This window comes from Lissotriton helveticus, chromosome 11 (assembly GCF_964261635.1).
Source record: "Lissotriton helveticus chromosome 11, aLisHel1.1, whole genome shotgun sequence".
Lineage (NCBI taxonomy): Eukaryota > Metazoa > Chordata > Amphibia > Caudata > Salamandridae > Lissotriton > Lissotriton helveticus.
The window spans coordinates 793,048,033-793,068,818 of NC_136072.1; the positions used below are offsets into that span (position 1 = coordinate 793,048,033).

At 47.4% G+C, this 20,786-nt stretch overlaps 1 protein-coding gene across 4 annotated transcripts in view; it reads left to right on the forward strand.

Moving 5' to 3' along the window:
- Nucleotides 1–20,786, forward strand: part of OGDH (oxoglutarate dehydrogenase) — a 666,388-nt gene that overhangs the window by 130,320 nt on the left and 515,282 nt on the right. For all 4 annotated transcript variants that reach the window (XM_078666769.1, XM_078666768.1, XM_078666770.1 and 1 more), the window contains exon 3: nucleotides 19,550–19,738. In XM_078666769.1, the coding sequence (XP_078522895.1) occupies nucleotides 19,550–19,738 (189 nt within the window). The remainder of the gene's footprint in view (nucleotides 1–19,549; nucleotides 19,739–20,786) is intronic.

Sequence of the window (20,786 nt, forward strand, 5' to 3'; positions counted from 1 at the left end):
AGTATTGCACATCAATCACACAAGAAAAGGGGGCACATCGGTCAGTAGTGCGACCACACAAGGATATTCAAAGGTGTAATCGCATGCTGCCGCTGCCCAGACCATACATTCAGTCAAAGGTAGGAAGTTTAAAAGGTTTAAAAAAGGGACGAAGACAAGGCATAAACCACATCACATATATAATGTATATAATGATGACTGGAAAGGTGCTTACCCTAGGAACAACCCTAAAGGGCCCCGCAGTCTGTTCACGTGGGGCAGTTCAGAGGTAAAGTACCTGTAAGAGAAGCACATACAGGGACCCCACCGGGTATGTTCACAAAGCGCCTGGTAGCGAAAATCAGGTCATGGTGGTAGACAGACCGCCTGGCCAAACCAGGGGCGGAGAAATGCGGATATGACATCCACAAAAAGACCTGATTCAATCCCCCACTGGGGCCCTAGAGTCAGCCCTCTACGCGTGCATGCTCTGCACCGGTAGCGTAAGCAAGGCTGGATGGAGCACCGGCCCCATATAGTGGTCTGAGACATAAATGTAGCCGTATATTTGGAAACCGGCGATTTTCAAGAGCTCCGGTGATCACCCAGACCAATGCCCGGCAAACCCAGTGTGAGGCAAACAGCGCGCCAGAGACCGCTGGTCAGAGCCGCGCCGGCGGAAGTGGACAGTGTCTCCCTTCAGAAAGTAAAACCGCAAATCACCGATCCCACTAGTCGGTGGGGGTTATTTGTTGAATAGCCTTCCAAGTCTTACCTGAGATGAAGAACTGCCAGGGCGGAAACCTACCCACACCACGAAGCGCTCCTGCCGGTAGCGCGGAACAGCTGGTGTCATCTAAGTGCAGACGCCGCGGTTATAAAGCTGTAATCCGTGGCTCCGCAGAGAAACGCCTCGCTGGTGGGCGTGTCCCCCAAGGACCCCGTCATCTCAGTGCGTCCAAGGCGCAGGAGCGTGGCGCCTGTGGGAGGTGGAGAACTGCCTCTACAATGGCGGCCATCTTACAGTGGTGTGATACTGAGGGACAGACAATAGCCAGATAGTCCTGTCTACCATGAGATGGCTTAGAAGGCAACGAGGGACTGCAGATGCTGGTGTCGGTACTTCATTAAAAATGTAGACTTGAGAGATTATAAAAATTAGTAAAGGTAACTGAAGTGACTCGTGGTTCAGGTTTGGGGATGCATGCGTGGTCACTGACATTGATGCGGGGATACGGGGGCCACACCGTTTTGTAGTCTACCAGGTATCACGGGGGTGGAGTCATCCTGACCTCAAGATGTAGGTGTTTGTATCACACCGAGTGATTTGTAGGGCAGTGATATCAGTGAAGGTGGAATGGCCCGTGTAATCAAGAACTCTCAGGGTAGGCATACAAGTGGAGAGACTGGACCCACACAGATAGTGGATAACTGTGATGATGTACGTCGTGACAACTATATAGATGTTGTCTCTGTATGTATCTATCATGACGGACTTAGCAAGGCACTGCATGAGGGTAAGTGCCGAGTATGGTCATGTCCATAAATAGAGACAACACAGAGTCTATCCAAGACTCAGAATAGTAAAGAGCCTAACACACCTGAAGGGGCCTCATGGAGGTGAATTGATCAAATGTTAGGGTGGTCGGAGCTGGCAGTGTAATGTGTTACTGTAATTTATCTCGCCAGTAATGTCCAGGCCACCGAATCGTTAAGGCCCCGGGTGTCCAACTGAAGGCGATGTATCCACCGTTGTTCGATCCTGAACAGTGCTTGGTGGGTAATCGACGTATGAGATTCCAGAACCACCCATTTAATGTTGTCAGCTTTGTGACCATGTAGTGCATAGTGTTCATAGAGCCTGGTATGCGTTTTAGAGCAACGAATGTTGCTTTTATGTTCCATGATCCTCTGCTTGACTGATCTCATCGTCATGCCTATATAGTGTTGGTTGCAGGGGCAGGTCAACAGATAAATACATCTAGAGCTGTTGCAGTTGGTATGCCTGTTGAGGTGCCAGGTAAAGTTGTCTGAGAGTTTTATCTCTTTGCATTGTATCGTTTGTTGACATACAACGCATCCACCACAAGGGTAGTGACCCACCACTGGTGGCAAGTTCCACAAAGTGTTCTGGATGGCGGTCACTGGTTTTTTGGGGCGTGTGTGGATCAAGGAGTCTTTTAAGTTGGCGGTACGCTTAAAAGCAAAGCGGGGTCGTGGGATTTCTAAATCCCCTGTGTTGAGTAAACCCCAGTGTTTATTGATTGTTCTTTTCATCTCTGTTGAGTTATGTGTGTAACAGGAGACACAGGTGATGACATCATCAGGCTCTTTCGTGTGTGACTCCAAAAGAGCCTCTCGAGGATTGTTGAGCGCTCTTTTGCGAGACTTATAAATAAGCCTGGCGGGGTAGCCTCTGTCTTGTAATTTGTGTTGTAACTGCATGGACTCTTTCTTGTAGTCAGATGTCGCCGAGCAGTTTCTCCGGATTCTCAAGAACTGCCCAAATGGGAGATTCTCTCGCAGCGATCTGGGATGGTGGCTCCCAAAAAGCAGTAGGCTGTTCCTATCAGTTTCTTTCCTATACAAAGAGGTACTAAGACCATCTTGATTAAGGCTGATTGTGAGATCCAGGAAGGGTATCTTGATGTCTGAAATAGTGGCTGTGAATTTGAGAAACTGGTTCTGCTGGTTAATCCAGGAGCAGAAGGCTTCACAATTCGTTCGGTTACCATGCCAAAGAATCAGGATGTCATCGATATACCTTCGCCACATTGTAATGTTCTGGCTATAGGGGTTATTGTTTGAGTAGATGTGAAGGTTTTCAAAAGTGGCCATGTAAATGCATGCCAGGCTTGGAGCAAAGGTCGAACCCATAGAGGTCCCCTGTATTTGATGGTAAAGTTGGGACCCGTACTGGAAAAAGTTTTCAGTTAGTGCTAGACTGGCACAAGCCATTATGAAAGAGATGGGCGTGGGTGAACACCAGTCCTCTGACCTGAGGGTAAGCTCAACAGCATCCAGAGTAGCCTGTTGTGGAATATTCGTATATAGAGCCTCCACATCTAGGGTCAGGAGGAGGTCTACATTCTCTCTGCCATTGATGGATTCAATGAGGCGGAGTACATCCCTCGTGTCTTGTACAAAGGATGGTATTTTTCTCACGAGTGGTTGTAAGAACACGTCACAAAATTTGGATAGGGGCTCGAGTAGTGAGCCAATCCCCGACACTATTGGTCTCCCAGGGACCGGTGTGGTACCCTTGTGTATCTTGGGGAGGGTGTAGAAGTAGGGGACAACTGGGTCCTTTGTGATCAGGAAATCTGCCTCATTTTTTGAGATCCATTCATTGGTCTCACCTTCCATGACTAAACTAGTGATAGCAGTGGTAAGTCTCGGGGTGGGGTCAGATATCAATGGTCTGTAGTGTCTTGCGTTTGCAAGTTGGCGTTTACATTCTGAGTCGTAGTCTGTGATGTTTTGAATCACAGTGGCTCCCCCTTTGTCAGCTTGTTTGATGACAATTGAGCTATCGTTTCCCAGATTCTGGATAGCAAGTCTCTCCATTTTCGACAAGTTGTTGAAGACTGGTTTATTAGTTTTATTCTCAAGGGATTTCAGTACTGCCTTTTCAAAAACAAGTACCTCAGGGGGAACCATGCCATCAGATGGAGTAAAAGTGGATGGCTTGCGCAGCCCTGTATCTAGAGAATCAATAGGGGGGCTATTTCCAAAATAGGCGCGGAGCCGTATCTTTCTGAACAACTGTTTAATCTCACATAGTTCATTAAAGTTGTCCGGAGTAGGGGTGGGGACGAAGCCTAGACCCTTTTCAAGGACCACTGTTTCAATGGAAGTCAGTGGTCTAGTGGAGAGGTTGACTACTAGACTCTCCTTCCTCGGGTTGTGCTCCTCGTCTCCACTGATGTTGAGGCCGTTTGTTGGTCTTGAAATTGTACCCCTTTCTGATTTCCTCGCCGCCGCCCTTTTCCTCTGCCCCAACCTCTGTCGTGAAAAGGAGGGTTCCCGGGGAAGAATTGTGGCGGTGGGCCTTGTGGATAGAATGGATATTGCCATGGCGGTATCATTTGCGGAGGTCCCTGGAACATCTGGTTTTGGTTGTAACCTTGGTTCCATCTTTGTTGGTGTTGATTCCTTTTGTTAGTCGGTGGGTTGCCACCGCTTGAATCACTGCTGGAGGAGCCCCGCCGGTTGTTAAACTCAGAGCTCTCATCAGAAGAATAGCTCGTCTTTTTATTGGTGTACCCTTCCCTAAGGTAAGGATAAACTTTTTCTTTGTCAAATTTGGAAATGTCCTTTTGAAGTTTAGTCATTTTCTGTTTAAGCAGAAAATCCTGGCTATCCGAAATTTCTTGATTGATTTCTGCCAACTTGGTGGTGAATGGGGTTTTAGTCAAAGTTCCCCTAATGGCACTTTCTAAAGCTGTAATTTTGCCAAGTAGATCGTCTGCCAGTCTCTTGGCTGTTTTTACTATGAGGAACAACAAGTCCCTGGTGCATTTCCAGGAAACCTGGCACCATTCACCCTTAAACTGCCCATCTTCAAGAAAAAGTCTCGGTATGATTGTTACCAGGAGTCCATGTGGGGCTATTTTAGCTCTTAGGTATTCTGTCATCATGATGCCATGCACAGTTATCCTTAGCCATTCTTTTTTCAAACCAGTGAGGGTCGACCAGTCATCGTTAGTGGAATTAGAGGCGTTCGCCCCTCCAGCCCCAAAGGGTGGAGCAGCAGATCTTAAAGCCTCAGCTATAGCCTCTTCGTCGAAGCTCAAACCAGGGACGTCTTCCATATTTGGAGGTTCGCCGCAGGTGAAAGAGAAATACCTAGTGAGCTTATAAAAGTAGTAGAATGAGAGAGAGAAAATAGCCTGGAGAGAAAACCGTGAGTGTTTTCACAGGCTGTTGGTCCTCGCAGTGAAAATTGACACTGTAGGTAACCTTAAAGGTTCCGTGGGGGGGCCCACGCTGAGAGTAAATTACAAAAAAGGAACCAGGGGTGGACAATATTTTACGGGGTCCAAGGTATGCGTCCAATCAACTTATAACCAAAATGATACTTAGTTCCCCAGGTTAGAGAGAGGTGTGAAAGAGCAAACGGGGAATGTATGGAGCTAAGGGAGCGTGTCAGTTAGTCAGGGAACAGGGTGTTCCCTTGTTGGAACTGGGGGACCTCACACACCCAGACGGGAGCCTAGGTGTCATGCTTCATCATCGGTCTCCTGCTCCTCGTCAGACTGGCGCTGCAATGTCTGACGGGCGCCGTAGGCGCTCTTTGATGGAGATCTTTTGTTCCAGCCAGTTTTTGCGTGAAGGTGAGGGGTCTGGAGTGAGTGTAGTCGTGAGTGAAAAAGGTGAGGTTTAAAAATAGGTGAGTCAGTCCACAATGAACTTTATTTGGGGTGGCTGACTCCCTAGTTTAAAAGGGTGGGAGGGGAGAAAGGGACTGTTAAAGCTTCAGTGAACTTACTCAACCCTCTAAAAAGGTCGACATGTTTCATGGCAATGTGCCAATTCTTCAGGACCTCAAATGAGTACTACACAGTGAAAAAGAAAAAGAAAAGCGATAAATAAATGAAAAAGCTAAATACAACCTCAATGGGTCAATCAGGAAGCAAGCCAGCAGGTCTTGCTCTGGAGGGGAACCTAGAAAAGATAAGTGGAAGGGTTGTAATCTCAACACATAGTTTGAAGGACCCTTCATTAACCAGGTTCAGAACAAAAAAATCCATACATCCTCTAGCTTAGATATGCAGTATTGCACATCAATCACACAAGAAAAGGGGGCACATCGGTCAGTAGTGCGACCACATAAGGATATTCAAAGGTGTAATCGCATGCTGCCGCTGCCCAGACCATACATTCAGTCAAAGGTAGGAAGTTTAAAAGGTTTAAAAAAGGGACGAAGACAAGGCATAAACCACATCACATATATAATGTATATAATGATGACTGGAAAGGTGCTTACCCTAGGAACAACCCTAAAGGGCCCCGCAGTCTGTTCACGTGGGGCAGTTCAGAGGTAAAGTACCTGTAAGAGAAGCACATACAGGGACCCCACCGGGTATGTTCACAAAGCGCCTGGTAGCGAAAATCAGGTCATGGTGGTAGACAGACCGCCTGGCCAAACCAGGGGCGGAGAAATGCGGATATGACATCCACAAAAAGACCTGATTCAATCCCCCACTGGGGCCCTAGAGTCAGCCCTCTACGCGTGCATGCTCTGCACCGGTAGCGTAAGCAAGGCTGGATGGAGCACCGGCCCCATATAGTGGTCTGAGACATAAATGTAGCCGTATATTTGGAAACCGGCGATTTTCAAGAGCTCCGGTGATCACCCAGACCAATGCCCGGCAAACCCAGTGTGAGGCAAACAGCGCGCCAGAGACCGCTGGTCAGAGCCGCGCCGGCGGAAGTGGACAGTGTCTCCCTTCAGAAAGTAAAACCGCAAATCACCGATCCCACTAGTCGGTGGGGGTTATTTGTTGAATAGCCTTCCAAGTCTTACCAGAGGGCAGAAGGATATCCCATCTTTGCCTGAGCTTCTCAGGTAATCCTTTGATCATGCCCTTTAGGGTCTTGTTGAATCTCTCAACAAGCCAATTGCATTGTGGATGATAGGGAGTGGTGAACTTATAGTTGACACCACATTCCTTCCACATAGCTGTCAAGTATCCTGACATGAAGTTTGCACCTCTATCAGATACTACCTCCTTAGGAAACCCCACTCTGGAGAAAACTCCAAGTAAGGCCCTGGCCACAACAGGAGCTGTTGGGGTCCTAAGTGGAATTGCCTCTGGGTACCTGGTGGCATGGTCCACCACCACCAGTATGAATCTGTGCCCAGATGCTGTAGGGGGATCCATTGGTCCAACAATGTCAATCCCTACCCTTTCAAAGGGCACCCCCACCACAGGTAGTGGTATCAGGGGGGCCTTTGTGGTACCACCTGCTTTGCCACTTGCTTGGCAGGTTACACAGGAGCGACAAAACTCCTTTGTATCTTCTGACATGTGAGGCCAGTGAAAGTGACAGACAAGTCTGTCCCATGTTTTGTTCTGGCCTAGGTGTCCTGCTAAGGGAATATCGTGTGCCAAGGTAAGAAGGAAGCCCCTAAATTGCAGAGGTATGACCAACCTCCTGGTTGTACCAGGCTTGGGGTCTCTAACCTCTGAATAAAGGAGCCCATCATCCCAATAAACCTTATGGGTACCTTGAGAATTCCCAGCAGCCTCAGCAGCAGCCTGCTGTCTGAGGGGTTCAAGAGAAGGACAGGATAACTGAGCCTGCCCCAAGTCTGCCCTAGAAGGTCCCCCTGTCCCCAGAAACTCAACCTGATCAGGTTCAAGCTCTATAGGGACAGTTCCTTCAGGGGTCTCAGAATCATCTTCCTGTGAAGGCTGATCCTCACTTGTAGGCATTTGGGAAGGCACAGCCTTTACCCTCCTGTTCCTTGTCTTGGAAGGTACTTGGTCCATTGTTCCAGGATCCAAGACCTGAGGTTCAGAGAGGCACTTTTTGGCCTGTGACCTGGTCACAGCAAGGACATGTGATGATATCCCTAACATCTCTGCATGAGTTCTGTACTCAACTTCTGACCATAGAGAACTCTCCAGGTCATTGCCCAACAAACATTCTACTGGGAGATCAGCACTAACCACGACTCTTTTTAAGCCAGTTACCCCTCCCCAGGAAAAGTTAACAATTGCCACACTATGTGTAGTAGTGACATTGCTGGCATTGGTCACCAGGTAATTGTCACCTGGTAGGTACTGTCCAGGGTCCACAAAGCTAGGCGTCACCATAGTGACACTGGCACATGTGTCCCTGTATGATTGAGCCACTTTTTCATTAATTAAAGGTGTCTGTCTGTACTTGCCCAAATTATTGGGACTGACAGTAGGGGAAAAATCAATCTCCCCATCACAAATCAGAACAGCCTGTGTGGGGACTCTGACTAGGTCAGAATCTCCATCAGTTCCCAAGTTGATAACCACTACCCCCTTAGTCTGTGGACCAACACTGCCAACTGTACTAGTGGGTGCAGGTGCCTTAGGGGCTGCAGTGTTGGGGGCTCCACCCTTTTTACAATCACTTGTCCAGTGAGTGGTGTTTTCGCAAAAGCTACACCAGGGTTTTCTTTGACCTTCTTTCTTCTTCTTCTTGGAAGTTTGGAACCCACCCTCCGGATTAGTTTGGGGCCCTGTTGAAGACTTCTGGTCTTTAGCTTTCTGCTCCCCACCCTTCTGGTCTGTTTTCTTTTGGTCACCACCCTGGTTCTGGTTCTGGTTCTTTTGCTTAACTCTGGTTCTAACCCATTTGTCTGCCCTCTTTCCCAATTCTTGGGGAGAGGTTAGATCTGAGTCAACCAAATGTTGATGCAACTGCTGGTTCTGACAGTTATTTAAAATCTGTTCTCCCATAAGCAAATTGTACAATCCTTCATAGTCTGTAACCTTACTTCCCAGCAACCAGCCCTCCAGAGCCTTAGTGGCACATTCAACAAATTCAGACCAGTCCTGAGTCTGTGTCTTCTGGGTATCTCTGAACATTAACCTGTACCGTTCAGTGGTTAAGCCTAACCCATCAATCAGAGCACTCTTCAGGACCAGGTAGTTTCTAGAATCCCCATCACTAACTGCGAGGAGTCTGTCTCGGCCTCTACCTTCAAAGGAGAGCCACAAGATTGCTGCCCACTGCTCCTGAGGGACCTGCTGTACTTTGCAAGCTCTCTCAAGTGCAGTCATCCATTTGTGGATATCATCCCCAACTTTGTAGGGGGGCACAATCTTACTCAGGTTTCTATTGTCATAGGACCTGTCTTTATCCTTAGGGATAGTGCTGCCACCAGTGGAACCTAATCCACTCTCTCTAGGCTGCCTTGCTCTAGCAAGTTTCTCTTTGGCCAGGGCAACTTCTAATTCTTGCTTCTGGATCCTAAGTTCAGCCTCTCTCATTTTGGCCTCATGTTCCCTTCTCTGAGGGCTAGTCAACTCCCTTCTGGAGTTGCCATGAGAACCTCTAGAAACATGGGAAGTATTGGATTCACCTGAGTGATTCCTCCTCCGCCTATGCTCCTGGTTAAGTCCATTTGGGGGTCTGAATGGGTTGGACCCACCTTCAGTCCCAAATAAGCTTAAGTTAGCCTGGTTAAGCCTGCTGACTAACACCTGGCTATTTCTACCATCATCAGAATCACTTTCTTCCTCCTCCTCCTCCTCCTCCTCCTCTTCCTCAGGCTGAGTATTCCCAGGGGTCTGGTCTTCCTCATCTATCTGGATGACAGGGGCAGGGGCATCAGGGTTATCATCTTCAGAAGGAGAAACTTCCTCACCAGTCCCTGAGGGGCCTGGTTTGGAGTTCTTTAGAGCTTCAGACTGGTCTAACAGCTCTCTGAGGTGTCCTGCTGTAGGAGTAGGACCTGTTTTGATTCCTCTCATGGAACACAGTTGCCTCAGTTCCTTAAATGGAAAGATAGCAAATTTGGATGGTGCCCTTGGAGGGTCACTCTCAACAGAGCTGGGTCCAGTGGATCCCTCTGCTCCAGACATTGCTCTAGTGTGGTGGATGTGTTGCAATCTACCTACACTTGTGTTTTCCTACAAAACCTATCTAGTAGTTGTAGTCAGGGTGTGCTACTCCCTATCCTCTACAACAACTAAGTTCAGTAGAATTTAAGTATATCTAGTCTTGTTTTAGTGTACCTATCAGGTACCTGTATGATCTTTCAAATGATATTTTCAAAGATTGTAATGGTAAAACAACAGCAAGCTCAAATCCCACCGCTGCCACCAATGTGAGAAGTTGGCCTGGTATATGATGCTCACTAGTTCTAGTGATCACCTTGTACCATGCCAAGCAACCCTTATGGTGCAGGTTGTAAAGTCAACCTTATAGACAAGCTATCCTAGGGGTAGCATGGACTAAGCAGTCTTAGCCTAAACTCTGTAAAGGCATGTGAAGCAAGCTGTTTTACCATACACAATCCCCTTGAATACCAAATGAAAGGACACCACACAGATATATATTGAAAATATATATAGATTTATTTCTACAAATATCCCTGATACTCTTTATGAGCACAGAAGCAAATGCGTTAAAACAAAACACAGTTTAAATATACAAAAGTTGCACAATTATGGATGAGCCCTAGGGGCCACCTAAACCATATACTAAAATAGTGGTATAAGAACCACTATGGGGAAAGTGAAGAGGCCTAGGGCCTGGGGAATCGCTGGAGCTGTTCGGGATTGGCAGTGAAGAAGTCGGGAAAGGCCCGCGGGACTTGGGTGCAGTGCGGAAAGTGCACGCAATACCAATGCAATGTCAATGGTGCGTAAAAGTTACAAAGTTAGTTATTAAGGAACCTTCCGAGTGACCTAGAAGGATGAAACTTTAGACACAGACACTAGAGGTGTGTACCAGTGTGGGAACACCGGCGTTGCTGAGTTACCTCACCCACAGGAAGCGGGTGCACAGGGTCGAAGTAGTGTCGGGTTTCGTCACGCAGGTCGATGGTGCTTGGAGCTGAAGATGCTGCAGGCGGCTCGATGTGAAGAGTTCCGGTGGATCCAAGGGTGGATCTGAAGAGGTGAAGACCTGAAAGCAGAGGGGACAATGTTCAAAGTCACTAGCCAGTGACTACCGTGGAACCAGGAAGGAACCAGGCGATGTCGGGTGCAAACAGGTGATGTCGTGAAGATTGTCTCTGCAGCCACGTGGACACGAAGAGGTCAAGGACGTCCAGGAGTCGGTCACGAGCTGTCCCACGTAGGCTCTCGCTGATGGCGGTGTCGGCAACTGGATTGGAGCAAACAGGCCTTGGCTAAAGCAAGCCACGCAGGAAGTGATTCAAGCTTCTCACTCGGACCAGCAAGGTCATAGCGGCTGCTCCTTTTCAGGGGAGCAAGGGCCAGTCTGGAGCAACCAGACCAGCGGTGTAGTTCTTTGGGTTCGTCGCCAAGATGGCCGCTAGCCATGTGGCAAGTGGCCAGGATGGCGCGTCGAGTGGCACGGTGCAAAAGGGCCCCACGCAGATCGTGGAGATGCTGGGGGGCTGATCTTCGGTGCAAGGGCTGCTCGAGGTTGGGGCGTCTCCAACCCCAAAGCACAGCGTCGAGGGTGCCTCGGGTGCTGCGCAGTCAGCTTCTCGGGGGTCTTTCAAGAGGTCCGGTCCCACGTCTCTCGGCGCCTCCACGGGTCCCTTCTTGGCAGGGACTGTGGATCCGGCTGTGTGAAGTCTGGGAGTCTGGGTCTTGTCAGGCTCTGGGCTCGGGCTCCGGCGGGAGGCGGCGGCAAAGCAGACGTCGAGTTGCTGGATGGTGCCTGTGTTCACAGGGTGGCCACTCCTAGGCCACAAGGGAGATGCTCTTCAGTCTTCTGTGCAGCAGAATGTCGAAGTCCATTCGTCTTCTTAGTTTCAAGTTGATTCAGGATGATCTGAAGTCTCAGGACACAGCTCCCACTCTTATTCGAATCTGGGGGGCCGGATCACCTACTAGGTCCCTCCTCTGGGTGGGACCAGGAAGGGGAGTGCTTACACCCCCTTTCCTTTGTCCAGTTTCGCGCCAGGACTGGGGCAGGAAAGCCCCAGCACCGGTTTGAACTGGCCTATGCACAGGGACACCTTGTGTGCCCCAGGCATGTCTGATTCTATTCAGCCCTGTCCTACCCAATACACAAAATCCTGTCTGGGGTGGTGCTAGCACCTCCCAAGGCAGGAAACCCTTTGTCCAAGCTGCCCTCGCTGGAAGGACTCACAGCAGCAGGAGGTCAGACTTGTGTCTGTGGTGGCAGCATCCATTTTGTGATGCAGAGGCTCTGTTTAACTTTAACCGGGGTTCAGGCTAGGTACATGTCGTGTCCCTCTAGAAGGGTGGAATGCTACCCCCGTCGCCAGAACTGGCGAGGGGGTAGTATTCCAATTCGTATGACACCTTACTCGACCACTGCATATAATTTTGGAAACAAGCACCGCGCTTTTGCGGGTCCCTGTCCACGTCTCGTTATAGTGGCCATCTTAGGTGGGGCTGATGACGCTAGGCGCTCTGCGCGGTCTAGTCTTGGAGGCTGGACGCGCATTTAAGCGAGCCACACTGACGCGCAGCGTCATCGCGCAGCGGGATCGCCGGAGTTTCCGCCGGAGTTCTGCCTGAGTTCAGCCCGTTTGCGCCCGTCCGCGCTGAGGACGGGCTGCAGGACGGACTGCTCTCTGCTAACATGTCCTTAGGTACGTTAACTCGGAATGCCTTGTGTGACCGTGTACATTACACCACCATGGCACTACATGTATTGCGACCTTCCATCCCCACTACCTGCACTTTATGCACTCTGCCCACTCACTATTTCACATGTGCTGGTTGTGGCTTTTCCACCGGCAAAATGCAGCTTTCTAAGACGCAAGTAAATAGAAAACACTACCGGGGGAAAAGGAAGCCGACCAAGGGCCGTACCCCATCTTCTTCTCCTCTCCACTTTTGGAGCTTAAACTGTAGATCGCTCCCTAAGAATAAACTAAATATTTTCGTTTTCATAAGTGATGAATCTCCTGATGCAGTGTTTTTTTTACCGAGACCTGGCTACATGCTAGCTCGGGTCCGGACATTGCTGCAGCTATTCCTCCCAACTATGTTGTGTTGCATCAGGACAGACCCTCTGGTAGAGGTGGTGGAATCGCAATCATCTTCAAATCCATCTATCAATGTAAACTGGAACAACTACATCTTCCAGGTAGTGAGGCAGCATTATTTAAATTAATGATTAACCCCCGATAGACGCTTTCCGGTCTGCTAATTTATCGGCCGCCCGGGAATGCAGCGTCTTGGATTCCCTCACTTGTTGATTGCCTTTCTGCAACTTTACTGAAATCAAATAATTTTACTATTCTTGGTGATTTAAATATTCACTTAGAAGATGTTAATAACCCCCTGAACAAATCTTTTTTTATCTGATCTTGAGGTTTTTAATCTCCAACTTTGTAATTCTGGGGCTACTCATCTCGCAGGCCACCTCTTGGACCCAATTATTTCTACTCTTTCGTTCGATTGTACTCAATCGGCGCGTCCATTAAATTGGTCTGATCATTACGCGATACATTTTATGTTACCACCTGGTTTATTTTCGACCAGATCTCATGTGGAGGAAATTAAATCTTCTTACCGATGGGATAGGCTTGATATCGCTGCCTTTAATCAGCGTCTGACTGAGACAATTCCGATTTCTATTAATACTGAGCAGGACTTGAACATTCCTATTTCTTGCTGGCTAACGGACGCAGTGATTGCCCTTACCCCGCGTTCTAGCAGCAAATATAGATCCCTGCGCCCCCCTGCACCTTGGTTCTCCGACGAATTAAAAACCCAGCGTGCCAAATGTAAGGCCCTGGAGAGGAAGTGTAGGATCTTATACTCCACTCCTTGCAAGGTGGCTTACAAAGACGAATTGAAAGTCTTCCATGCAAACTGTAAACGTGCCAAGGCCACTTATATTGCTTCTACTATTACCCTTGCACAAAACTGTCCTCGGACTCTTTTCGCCACCGTAAAGAAACTTACAGGAGCAGACACCACTCCCTCTCTGCCGGCCCTGGATGGCACACAATGTAATGCCATTGCGGATTTTTTTATATCTAAGGTTGAGGGCATCTATCAATCTTTGGCCTCCCTCTCATTGCCAACTGATTCCCTCCAACCTGGCCCTTCTTGTAGTGTTTCTTTCTCTCCCACTGCATTTATTTATAATTGGTTACCATTTGATGACTCCTCCTTCCTGTCGTGTCTAAATAGTATCCGTTCGGGATCTCCTCGGGACCCAGTTCCTATGAAGATACTAAAACAACTAGACCTTGAACCACGGAGATTCTTAATGAGGTTATTAAACATCTCTCTTACCGAATCTCTGGTGGCACAGGAATGGAAACATGCCATGGTCGTCCCCTTGCTCAAAAAATCTGGTGCTGACATCACAAATTTAGCCAACTTTAGGCCTATATCCCTGCTGCCAGCCTGCTCCAAAATATTGGAACGCCATGTCAACACTCAGCTCAATGAGTTTGTTGAAAGCGTGGGATATCTCCATCCATCCCAATCAGGCTTTCGCGCTAATTACTCCACCGAATCCGCACTCCTTGGGGTGAATGAGAGACTCCGACACGGTATCGATAGCGGTGAGACCTTTGCGCTTATTCTTCTTGACTTAAGCGCTGCATTCGATACCGTGTCTCATTCCACTCTTTTGGAGTCCCTCCGCTCCCTTGGTGTTGATGGATCAGCGCTTGCCTGGGTGGCCTCATTTCTCAATGAGCGCACCTTTCACGTTTTCTCAAACAAGGCTGAATCTGCGATTCATTCTTCAGCTTACGGCGTCCCTCAAGGGTCTATATTAAGCCCATTGTTGTTTAATATTTACATCAGACCTCTTGCTTCCATCGTAGAGAACGCCGGTCTGTCCATATATTCATATGCAGACGATACACAGATTGTGTTTTCTCTTTCTAGCAGCAGGGCCCAGGAAGTCTCTGCCCTTAAAATTGGCCTATCTCACGTTGCTGCTTGGATGCAAGACCATCTGCTGAAGCTCAACGGAGATAAGACCGAGGTTATCATATTAGGCAAGCATAAAGATCTGTGGGGCTCTAGACACTGGCCCTGTGATATGGGTCCTCTGCCTACCCCTGTGCCTGTTGCTCGTAACCTCGGTTTCCTGATTGACGACAAACTCTCGATGAGGCAGCAGGTGACTAAGGTCGCTGCAGTCTGTTTTTCCATCTTACGCTGGCTGCAGAAGATCTTATGGATGCTGCCTGAGTCCACCCACAGAATTGTCGTTCAGGCCCTTGTGATGTCCCGCATTGACTATGGCAATGTGCTTTATCTTGGAGCGGATAAAGCAACAATTAACAAACTCCAAGTGGTACAAAATTCAGCCGCTCGCCTCTTGCGTAATGTTCCACGGAGAACGCCCGCAATGCAAGCCTTGCGTGACCTACACTGGTTGAGAATCTCAGATCGCGTGACCTTCAAAACACTGTTTTTTGTTTAAGATCCGTCAGGGTTCTGCTCCTACTTACCTCTTGAACCTTGTCCAGCCTTATCTACCTGGCCGTTCGCTAAGGTCATCTAATAATGGCAATCTTTTGATTCCAAGAATCCGACTGGCTAAAATGGGAGGTCGTTCATTCGCATATCTTGGACCTAAGATGTGGAACGCTCTTCCGTTGGCGTTAAAAACAGAAACTAATCTTCTGGCGTTTCGCAAAAAATTAAAGACTTTTCTGTTTTGATCTCCTCATTTTGTGATCTCTTTTTTTTTTTTTTTGCACTTGCTTGTTCTCTTTCTTCAGTCTGTCCCTGGCGCCGGGAAACCCATTGAGGGTAGCTGAGCGCAATACAAATCCAATAAAATAAATAAATAAAGCCAAACCCAAGATAGCATTTAACCGCGAGGTTCATAATGCACTTAAGAGTATATGGTATGGCAGTATCATGAAACAGCTAAAGGACATGGTTCCGAAAGCTGCAGACAGGCTCAGCTCATGCCAGAGCACCATCTCACATATTTCCAAGCACTCTGCCTCCAGGATTGATGAGGCCTTCCATAGGAGTGACTGATAGGAACATATGTGTCCATTTTAGGTTAGGTATAGGCCTACTACACCTAAGTAAGGGGTGGTTACACCGACTTACCCCAGCTGAGTGATCAGCCAGTTGTGTCAAATATGGAGGCCAGGCCAGGGGTGGCATAATACATGCTGCAGCCCCTGGTAGGCCTTGGAAGCACCTATGCCCTGGGTACCTGGGTACACTGTTACAGGGGCCAATAAGGTGAACCAGTTCCAATGTCGTTATGCATCTAAAGCACATGGGTAACAATTTAGAGAGAGAACAGCAGGCTGTGGGTCTGATTAGCAGGCCCACAGCCACATTAAGTCATAAACCAGTGAAGCAAAAAGCAGAAATTTGGGGTGACCATAGGATAGCAGACCCTACTCTCCTACACACAGATCCCGATTTAAAACAAGAAAGAAGAACAAGAAGAAAGAAGACCTGCCGTGCAGCTGCTCACAAAATGACGACACCAACTGACTTGGCCCCAGCCCTAACGGCCTGTTGATCCTTGAACCTGCTCAAATCCTGGCGTTCCCTGCGGACTGCAACTTCGAAACCCCGGAGGACCTGCCTTGCTCATCCAAAGGCTGGGACTCCCACAAGCAGTGGTTCTGCTCAAACAGCAACAACCCCTGGTGCCAGCCAGGAACCGCGAATCCAGCACACTCTGCACCCGCCGAGCCCGGCCCGTGCCTGAGTGGACAAAGACCCGGAGGACGTCCCCACGGCGATTGTGACCACTATTCCAGTGCCCAAGGACCCTCCTCGACAATCCTGACGCCGCCTGCAGCCTCACAACAAGGGACCCCTCCAACCGCGACAAGCTGAGGGTAAGATTTCCCGACGCCAAAAGACACCCCTGCACCCGGCGCCCCACAGGTGTCTACCTATTCTCCAAGATCCCAACTTACCTCTTGAAGTGGTGGTCGCACCTGACTAATATCCGTCCCCGACCCTGCAGCCTTTGTTCAGCTTCCAAGTCTCCCATTGAGTAACCTTGGGCGCCAGAAGGCCCAAAAGCACCCTGCACCCAGCCGCCCGAGTGCCGCTGGAAGTGCAGCAACTACCCTGCTCTACTTCCTCACTTGCCCTGTGTAAGTTACCAGGAGCTCCGCTCCCACAGCCGCGTGGTCTGCCTGCTAGCAGCCACCAACCGAAGGCCCCCTATCCTCCATAGGATAACATGGGACCTACTCACTCAGCACCTGGCTGACCCTGTGCCACTGAGGGTGTAACAACTGTACTTACCTGATCCTGGGAAACCCCTGAGCCGACCCCCAGAACCCTAACTTTGCCATCCGAGTACTTACCCAAAGACCGGTAACGTGATTTTCTCAATAGGGTAACATTGGCTGGGTTTCACTCACAAAATCTTCTAAGTGTCGATTTTTCAAACTTACAAATATTCCTTAAAAATCGCCTGTGTAACAAAAACGATTTCTTTCAACTGTTTACGGGAAATGCACCAGGGCTGAATCTAGGATCCAGCCGAGTTAGAAAAACATTCGTAAAGTGATTTTATTGCATTTACTTAAAAACTCACATTGAGCTCAATGTTATTTTGTGTTTAAACTTGTGTTGCACGTTGCAACGACTGTAACTATTGCATTTAAAAGTCAACTGCTATTTGAAAGCATTCAATTGCAACATCTCATTCTGAGAAAGTATTTATGATACCTAATGTGGTTCTAAAATTCAGTAACCATATATTTTTATATACAAAACAATTGGCCTACAGTTCAGTTCTTGAGTGTGAGACCATTTGCTGACTGTGTACAACAAATGCCTTATACTGTCCTCTGAAACTGGCTTACTACTCGACCAAGCTACCACTTTAGAGAGTAAGGTTATATCTAACTTTAGCCTCTGCCATACCTCTGGGGACTGTGGACTCTGTGCACACTTAACCCTACTTTGGTGCAGGATATACAGAGCCACTTTCTTACACCTTTGTGTGTTTTTGATTGTTCATTTGGCAAGTTTGGGAAGGGGATGTAGCCAAACGGCTAGGGCGGTTGCCCTCCAATCTGGGGAACCGGGTTCGAGTCGAGCAACGACCTCAACAATCTGTGATTCTGGGCAAATCACTTGGGTATCATAGTGCTTTATATGAGCACCAGTTTCTTTCCATTCATTTTTGTAAGGCACAGGGATAATGATACCTTTGGGTCAAGTTTTCGCTGTACAAAACTTTGGGGGGGAAAAAAAAGTAAATCATATAAAGTGTAGCTAATAAGCTAGGATATTTCAGTCTATGACTTCATTGATGTAACCTTGCTACATGGCTACACACTGAAACTTGTTCCAGTACCACTGGTGTAAAGTTGCTGAGCTATGGCCCTAATCGTAGTTTAAAAACAAATCCATGTTCCCCAAGCACCACTCAACTCAGGATAAACCATCCAGTAGTTTTTTTTGTTTTTTTGCTGTTATTTCTTTTAACTTTTCAAAGCCATTTTATCAGAGAATGTGCTCACTATACGTGCTCAAACACAATCATCCCAATTCTTTAGAACTTTCACACATCAGTTGAGAAATATGGAAGTGGCCCAACAGCCAGACGTGCTGATTTTGGATGTGGGGAACCAGGTTGAAGTCCCAGCTTTGGCTCTGAGCAAATCACATAATCCTGAAAACAAAGACCCTCAGCAGAAAGGGAAAAGTCACCTGCCTATGTATAAATCCGAGTGCAAAGCGTCTCTGGCTGACTATAGGTCAATCACTAATACGGGGAGCAACATCAACCATGTATCAAACATAATAAATTCAGAAAACAGGCTGAAAAGAGGATAATACAAAAAAATATATATTTCATTTGTTCAAAGTGTAACAATTTCAGGACATTGTATTTTATTAATGATTTTTTATATATACATAAGGCTCAAAATAACACAAATGACATAACCTAAATGTAGCAGTTGATAATTGAAAAACATAAATTCTACAATTAAACCATTGGTACTTTGTGGTTTCTTTATATATACCGGTATGTGGTTCCTGTCAAGCACGGTGCAGGCGCGCGTTTCGGTGTAGGGCTAGGGTCTAACCGTCACCTTCAGGGCACAAGCAAGATGCAATCCAGAGAAGTGGGCAGTAAGGTTCGGGGGAAGAAAAGAGCACATCAAACATGAAATAGAGTCCACTGATCCATTAGGAAATGGCTCTCAGAATAGTAAATCCGAGTGGATTCCGGTGGTCACATAATCCCCAGTGCTTAAAATAAAATGAAACTGCCTTTATGTAATGTAAAGTGTTCCAATGTTCTTGGGCAGTGTTCGCACTGTGTATCGGGGTGTGTGTGTGTGTGTGTATATAAAATAAATATATATATTATACACATACATACATACATATTCCAAAATGCAACACTGGGCCTTGTTTTAACACAAAAATTGGAAAAATGGTTGAGGCCTTCCCGCCATACTCTGCTGCAGAAGGGGTGTTTTAAAATTTGCTAAAATCACTTGTATTAACATCAAGGTTTTTAAGAAGCCTTGTGATTTTAGTGAACAGATGCCACTGGCAAGCGCCTAACTATGAAAGGTGTTCCAGCTCCATTACAGTTCACTATCTGCAATTTTATGGGCAGATTAACATCTTGGCCACAGTCCGATAAAAAGAAATATAAAGGCTTAGTCAAGGTTTTGATATTTAAAAACAATTGTTGTTAGAGCTAAACTTATGTTATTTTGGTAATTCACAGCATTTGGATAGCAACTCTATTATTACATTGAAGTCTCTCCTGCCCTCAAGTCTGTTAGGTGGGTCACAAAAGTTTTTTGTTCTAAAAATTGAGTCTTGGTATTAAAAATATACGGGAAGCACTGAGTCGTGCATTTGAAAGAAACATGAAAATAGTTTTATGTAGGGAACTGCATCATTTGAGTGAATGTCTGACCCCCATGTTTGTTTGACCACTTTTTTCATTTCTTTTTTTCTTTCAGTCGTGGGATATTTTCTTTCGTAATGCCAATGCAGGAGCCCCTCCTGGATCCGCCTACCAAAGCCCTCCTCCACTCAGCACCAGTCTCTCCTCACTGACTCAGGCACAAATACTGGTGCAAGCCCAGCCTAACGTGGACAAGCTGGTGGAGGATCATCTTGCAGTGCAATCCCTCATCCGCGCATATCAGGTAGGGGCGATTTCTCTTTTACTTGTCAAGTGTGGTTTAATAGAAATACCTTTCAACCTAGAGGAGTTGCTATAGCTTGGTATATTCATCCTGAGGACACCGGAATAGTTTGCGCTCCAGGTTCCGGGTGCAAGGGTTTCCTTTGGCCTCTGGGTTGCATGCAGGTGGTGGTGAGGAAGGCTTTGGATAACAGATCACAGTAAGCAAATGTGAAGGAGCTGTTGGGGCCTTGATTAGAGAGTGGTTGGAGGTGTTATAGTGGAAAAAGACCCATTGGCCGTTTAAAGAATGCCTGGGTGAAATTTTAATTGTGCCAGATAATCTGAACAATTTTCCTAATTTTGCATACTTTCGTCAGACAAAAGTACAGAAAATTCAGCAATTACGCGACTCTCCTAATTCATGTAAGTTGGGGCAATAAAATGCCAAATGCAAGATCACAGGAATAGAGCGGGTTCTGGGTGCTGCTCTTTGATTTCTGTAGCATTTAGCTCTATTTTCTTATCACAAAATGGATCTGCAACAAAGGATTGTTTCCTGCACTGCTGGCTCCCCGAAGGAAGACGTACCACTTGCTATTAAAGTTATAGGCCAAAGATTGCCACAATAATGAAGGTCAGCCCTGGGGCTACCGAGCTCGCTGATGAACACAGGTGAGTGATTCAACTTACCTGAATACCTGCACAGCAATCTCACATTAGAGATCGCTTTACCTCGGTCCTGATGAAAGCCACCTGACCCGTATGGGCATAACCTGGCTGAAACATGTTGAGCCATCACTAGGTGCAATAAATGGACCAATAAAGTATCTGTATAAGCACCTCCATTCTCATTTTTTTAACCTTAGCTCTCTCCTGAACATTAAAGATATAAAACACAGGAGAGTAGACTATTTTATTGTTTTCATCGCTCACAACAGTCGCGAACCAGGCAGTCTCCTGCCTGGTGGAGGACAGTGGAGCACCTGGAGAACTGGATACTCTGGTGTTAATACCCGATGATGATGCTATCCACCTAACCACACAAGCGTAGAATCAAGATATACAGC